The sequence below is a fragment of the Poeciliopsis prolifica genome, unplaced genomic scaffold, assembly GCF_027474105.1.
Source record: "Poeciliopsis prolifica strain line A6 unplaced genomic scaffold, Auburn_PproV2 SCAFFOLD006, whole genome shotgun sequence".
Classification (NCBI taxonomy): Eukaryota; Metazoa; Chordata; class Actinopteri; order Cyprinodontiformes; family Poeciliidae; genus Poeciliopsis; species Poeciliopsis prolifica.
In genome coordinates, this window is record NW_026562381.1 from 10,921,774 (window position 1) to 10,927,773 (window position 6,000).

The 6,000-nt window shown below is 38.2% G+C and overlaps 1 protein-coding gene across 1 annotated transcript in view; it reads left to right on the plus strand.

Moving 5' to 3' along the window:
• Nucleotides 1-2,882, plus strand: part of LOC129360634 (tenomodulin-like) — a 66,178-nt gene extending 63,296 nt beyond the window's left edge. Inside the window, exon 8 of the mRNA XM_055030961.1 lies at nt 1,523-2,882. Coding sequence (XP_054886936.1) covers nt 1,523-1,732 — 210 coding nt within the window. The 3' untranslated portion in view covers nt 1,733-2,882. The remainder of the gene's footprint in view (nt 1-1,522) is intronic.
• Nucleotides 2,883-6,000: the final 3,118 nt, after the last annotated feature.

The window sequence follows — 6,000 nt, forward strand, 5'->3', positions numbered from 1 at the left end:
CGCCTCCTGGCTCCGATTGGTTGTTGTTGACCGGAAGCGGGGCATTTTTATCTGTTTCATAATATACCACATGTTTCAGCTTTAAAGCTGATGTGATTGAGCCATTTGAATATTTTTTTCATGGTAAACTTTTTTATTTCAGCACAAACTGTTTGATGTTTAGTAAAACGCCTCATGAAAACCAGAAACAAGGACACAGCGGTCTGCTAATGAAGCTGTTTCCTAATATTTCGATTGCTGCTGGAGTGTTTTCACTTCACCACTTCACAATTATGCCCCACTATGTGCTGGTCTACCACTTAAAATCCCAGTAAAAGGTATTGACCTTCAGGTTGTAATGTGACAAAAACTGGGAAGTTTCAAGGGATATAAAAACAGTCACAAGGCGCTGTTGCATAAAGACATAAACAAAAACAAAGAGGGATTTACTGCTGTGTGACTTGCAGAGTGGAGTGAAGAAATCCCTTTATTTCTGAGGTGGTAGGGACAAACAGGACCGTTTCCCTCAGGGTTAAGCATTTCCCACACATTTTCTGGATGTGTTTTGTTCTGCATGGTTGCGTATAGCTGAGTCATTGCGTGTGTCCGGGTTGAGGCCAAATCTCCGGATCCGAGGAGATTAACCAGCGCCGGATTGTCTCTGAGGATTCATTTACTAAAAGAGATTGAAATGTGGTCAAATGAATACCGAGGGCATTTTGCTACCTCAACCCGCGTGTTGCCAGTTAAGTGGCACTTCTCCGAACCCCCATCCAGAGGTTCTTGATCTGAGGCATGGCACTCAGCCCAAAGAGTCAATGGGGGCATGAACCAAGCAGCACAATGGAAAAATCCAAGGGCCATTAATTCTACCCAATTTACCTTTCGTTTGGGTTTCATTTGGCCCCTCTATAAATTCAGAGGCAGCCAGCAAGAGCAAATGAAAGAATCCTTCTTAGGCGATCATTACTCTACTAATTGCTTTAGGAATGTGCCATGCACTTAAAGTCAAGGTCACGGCGAGGGCAGCGAAAAGTGAGGATCTCTAATTTGAATGCTCTGCTGGAGGAGGGGCGGCCATTTTAGAGCAGTCTATGCTCCATTCGAGGGAGTTAAGAGGTCAAAGATGAAAGAAATAGTGCAATTATGTTAGTAACTAGCAACTAAGAGTCCCTTTGACAGGAAACAGCGCTGGTTGGGAGGTTATGAAGGGTGGCTTCACTGTGCTACTGTCAGTCGCTTTGCCTCAGTCATAATAGAAAATGTCAAGGGTTTCATCATATCGAAGCTCCTGTAGCTTCATTCAATCCTCCTGATCGCTTCGTCTCAGGCGCGACACAACTCTGTATTTTCACACACACTCGCTCTGATCTTTTGGCTCTTTTTTGCCTTTTGCGTACATTTTTCCGACCTAGAACCAAAAGCAACCTCATCAATTCCTATCAGTCATTCCTCCTCCTCCTCCTCTTCCTCCTGCCCTTGCCTCTGGAGGACCGGCATTTGTCATGTGTGTGTGATGGCGGCCCCGCTGTGTCCTCTGCAGAGGGACGTCGGCATCGAGCTGGATAACCGCCTGGACGAACGCGGCTACTGCTGCCAGTACTGCCGCCGCGGCTACCGCTACTGCCGCCGCTACTTCGAGCCCCTGGGCGGCTTCAACCCCTGGCCGTACTACTACCAAGGAGGCCGGGTCATCTGCCAGGTCGTGATGCCGTGCGACTGGTGGATCGCTCGCATGCTGGGCAGAGTCTGACGCTGAATTTTAATGGTTTCTGGATCTGAAATAATCTGAGAAATATTCCAGACCTCATTTGTAGAAAAAGAGCATTTCATATTCATTGATTATATTCTCAGAGGCATCATTAACTGCCTCGTGTTGTATACTAGCAAATGAAATCAATGCTTCTTTTTTTTAAAAACTTTTATGTTCCACTAAATCTGTTTGCGCATGTTCAGTGCTTTAAAAGGGCAATATTTGTGTTCTCCAGGCATAATACACTAACAATGTTATCGTCAGTCATAAAAGTGATGTCAATTATCACTTAAAAGAAATTCTACTTCCTGGCTTAACGCTTTGAAATTGGGCGCCCGTCTCTTTAAGAGCCCTTTTACAACGTTTCTACCAGCATTGAACTGAGAAGTAGTTTCTATAACGACCTCAGCGGATCTGCAGTTCCTCCAGACGTTTGCTAATTGATGCTGGCTAGTCTGAAGGAGCTGCTCTGTGAGGCAGAAGCTTGGAAACTGCAGCATTTTGCACAGCTGAATGGTTGCCATGGAGATTAAAGGATTAATAGATAAAAGTTGTTCTTGATGAAGGAACTACGTTGTAACATTAAGAAAAGTTGATTTTACATGATACTGCCCCTTTAAATACACATGCAAACTTTCCTGATTGGTGCTACAATAAAGATTTAACCACACTATTATATCTAATAGCAGCATGTTCTGTGTAATAATCAAACACTTTCAGGTTGTGAAGCACATTTTCTGTATTATGTAAATGAGTAGTTTGGACTTTTTGAGCCATACTAACAGTTTGCTTATATTTAGTGGACAAGCTCTATTACTGTAAGTGATTCTGCGGCTGCTGAGTTTGTGCCAGTCGATGTATTTCCTGAGCTTCTTATTTGTTATTGTTAGCTAAAGCTTTAAGGATGCAGATTCATAATATAAACTACACACACTTACAGTTGTTCACAATTTATTCATTTTAGTCATTGAAAGTTAAATCTGTTATTTAACGTTTTTGTAATTCAAGTGCTTTTTTAAAAAAAAAAGAACTATGGTAAACATGCCCAAAGTGTTGGTCGGGTTTGTTTGATTCGCTTGGACTCTCTTTACATGTTTTTAAATTTGACTCCAACTTTGTTCCAGAATTCAATTAAAATCTTCCTTTTGAAAAAAAGTTTGTTCTCTGTTGTTGTTTTTATTGATGAATAAATTGTGGTTTTTATTTATTCTGAATGTCTAAAAAGGTAGAACATTTATCAAGCAACATTTTGGGGGAAATTTCAATTTTAAAAAATCTGTAAGAATTTTTGCAAATCTATATTTTAGGAAGCAAATTTTACAAATGTTGTGATGAATCTGTTTTAGATCGTAGCTTCTCACTTTCTAATATAAGGAGGAAATTTCAGATTTTAAAATGATGCAAATAAAAACATCTTTTTATTTTCAAAAAGACCTCAAAGCTAATGCAAAAGCAAACTGTTTTTGTATAAAATCATTGTAAATTTTGTTTTACTGACAGAAAATGTTCAAACAGACCTCACTAGCTAGCATTCTAGCTTACAGAGGCACCCATCCATCTACATAGCTAGCTAAGGTAGCTAGCTATGCTTTGACCCATCTACTTAGCTAGCTATGTAGATGGGTCAAACAAACCTATCTACATAGCTAAGGTACGTAGCTAGCTACCTTAGCTAGCTATGTAGATAGCTATGCAGTGCATAATCTAGTGAACTAGCTAGCTAGTGAATTACCTAGCTAGTTGGATAAATGCCTGCATTTCAGCTGATGTTATCAATGCTATATTTGCATTAGCTGACTACACTTTAAAAACTGTTCCTAGTTACAGTTTCTCAGTTTATCAATGTCCATTGTGCTGTCACTATGCTAACATAGTTGTAAACTGCTAACTGCTAGCAGTTTAAAACACTAACTGAATCTTTTCATACAATGCTACATTAGCTTAGCTGACTTTGTTTCACTGGAGGGTGTTGTTTGGTTTTGCCACTGTTTTCTATATCAGTAAAGTCTGTATTGCTATTTAAAAATATTTTAGCCCTATCTAAGAGCTAATTTTAGCTAATTAGAACAAACTGAAAAGGTTCATAGCTACCTGTAAAACATTTATATATTTGTATTAATTATTTACATTAATTAACTGTTCTTTATTTTCTCACAGTTTTCTCATCTAAGCAATGTCCTATTACTGAACCAATGTCATCCTACATTTCTGCTATTTTTAATAAATAAATGAAAGTAATATTCACTGGATGCAACAATCCACTGACTTTTAGTTTATTCAGATAATTCCCAAAAAACTACTTTCTCATCTTTGATATTGTTGCACAAATAAAATCCTGACACAGACTCTCTCAGCAGACCTGTGAGTTTAGCCTGGTGACACACAATTTAAAAAACTAGACAACAGTGTATAGAAGTGTTGGCATTTAAGTGAAAATGTTACGTCCCACTAATTTAGCTGTGAAACTTATGAAAAGGAACATTTGCAGTTTAAAATTGCTAAATTTTGCAATAATATCTCAACCACTGGTAAGAAAGCTGCTGGTGGTGTCAAAACAGTTTTTTAGTAAATCTCCACTAAAAACAATGCAGATAAACTTTCTTTAAAGTGTTTTCGGCTCCATTCAGAAGCTGTGAAAGGCCACTTTTCATTCGAATGTTGAACTCAACGCTGCTTTACTTCAGAGGCCTTTTGACACATCGTTCACGTATTTTCATTTTCAAAAAAAACGATCAAAGATCCGCAGCGCAATCCAGGAATAAAACTGTAAAGCTTAAACATTCTTGATTTTGATTTATTGCTCTCCACATATCTGAAAAGAATTCCTGTATTTTTTATCCAATAAACATGCATTAATTTTCATATATTGAATTTCTCCCGTCTGGTACATCTGAACGTTGCTTTTTGAATAAAAAAAAGAAATGATCACCTCTCTCAGGGTTTCTACTAAAACATTTAGAAGACAAACTTATGACAGTTTTATAAGGTTGCATGAGATTGCAGAGGTATTCCCAGTAAAGTTTTCGGCTTATATCTCTGTCTCTTTTCCCGCTTACATAACCTGCAGATAAAAGTTTTTTGCAAAACCAACGACAGCCCTCCAAGGGCAAAACAAGAAATTGTGAAAGAATCAACAGGAAGAGAATCGTGCTCCAAAAACAAGACGCACAACAACAAACAAAGGTGAAGAAAAAACATTGAAAGACATTTTTGGTGTAAAAATTACACTTAATTTTACATACGATATCAAGGGAAAAGTTACAAGAGGTTTAAAATGGTAAACGAAAGAGAGACCAAACAATGATGACTTCATGTTGCAAAGTGACTTCTTCTTTTTTTGTTTTTGGCATCAAGTTAAACTTTGCTTGTGTAATTAAAGTCGCAAGAGTCTCTGCTGTGTTTTGTTTTGTACTTACTGATCTGTCCTCCTTTGTTTCCACTGCTGCAGTCTGCAAAAATAAAAAAAAACATATAAAATGCTTAAAATGGTGCTTGTGTTTCCTGCTTTGCTGAAACGGTTCTAATCTGAAACAACGCATGTCGCCGTGCTGAGCTTGAAAAACCCTCATCTGTAAATAACAGATAAGCAGGAGAGATATGCATTTGTAATTGATGTTCTGTCATCACAATAACAAGGTGCGCGAACGCCCCTGAGAACCAAAGCTACAAGAGGGAAACAATGGGAATGAAAAGTCGAGTTGCTGTTTGAAGTCTTCTCGATGCTGTTTTCCAATTAAAATTTCATTGTATGAATAATGTCAGTGGTTGTATTGTGTGAAATGTTATAATTTCCTTGAAAGACTCTTGATACCCAGGGGTGTTTGTGTGAGAATTGATAGTCTGGGTTTGAATCCATGGAAGAGTCAAATCCGTCTCTCCTCTCCATTAATCCCGTTCCTCATTAGCTTGGTGAGATAAAACAGATATATATTCGCTTATTGTTTCTTTTTTTACAACTTCTGTGCATCTGATGACTAATAATTCGTCTTTTCATGAGGATATAACGGCGTCTCTCTCGCCTACGATGTAAATATGCCTGTTGACTCACGTGGGTTTGATATGATAATAATGTCAATGAAATCAAAAATAATTGGCAGTGACGTTGCTTTTGGTGGAGGAGAAAGTTATCTCAAACGCCATGTAAATGTATGCAAATGATTTGTGAACATGTTCATAGTTCAGACGGTAACCAGATTGTTATTTTTAAATCAATAATGCCAATAGCCCAGAGCATCGTGTCAAGTGAAAATAAAGCTGCTGTGTGTTAA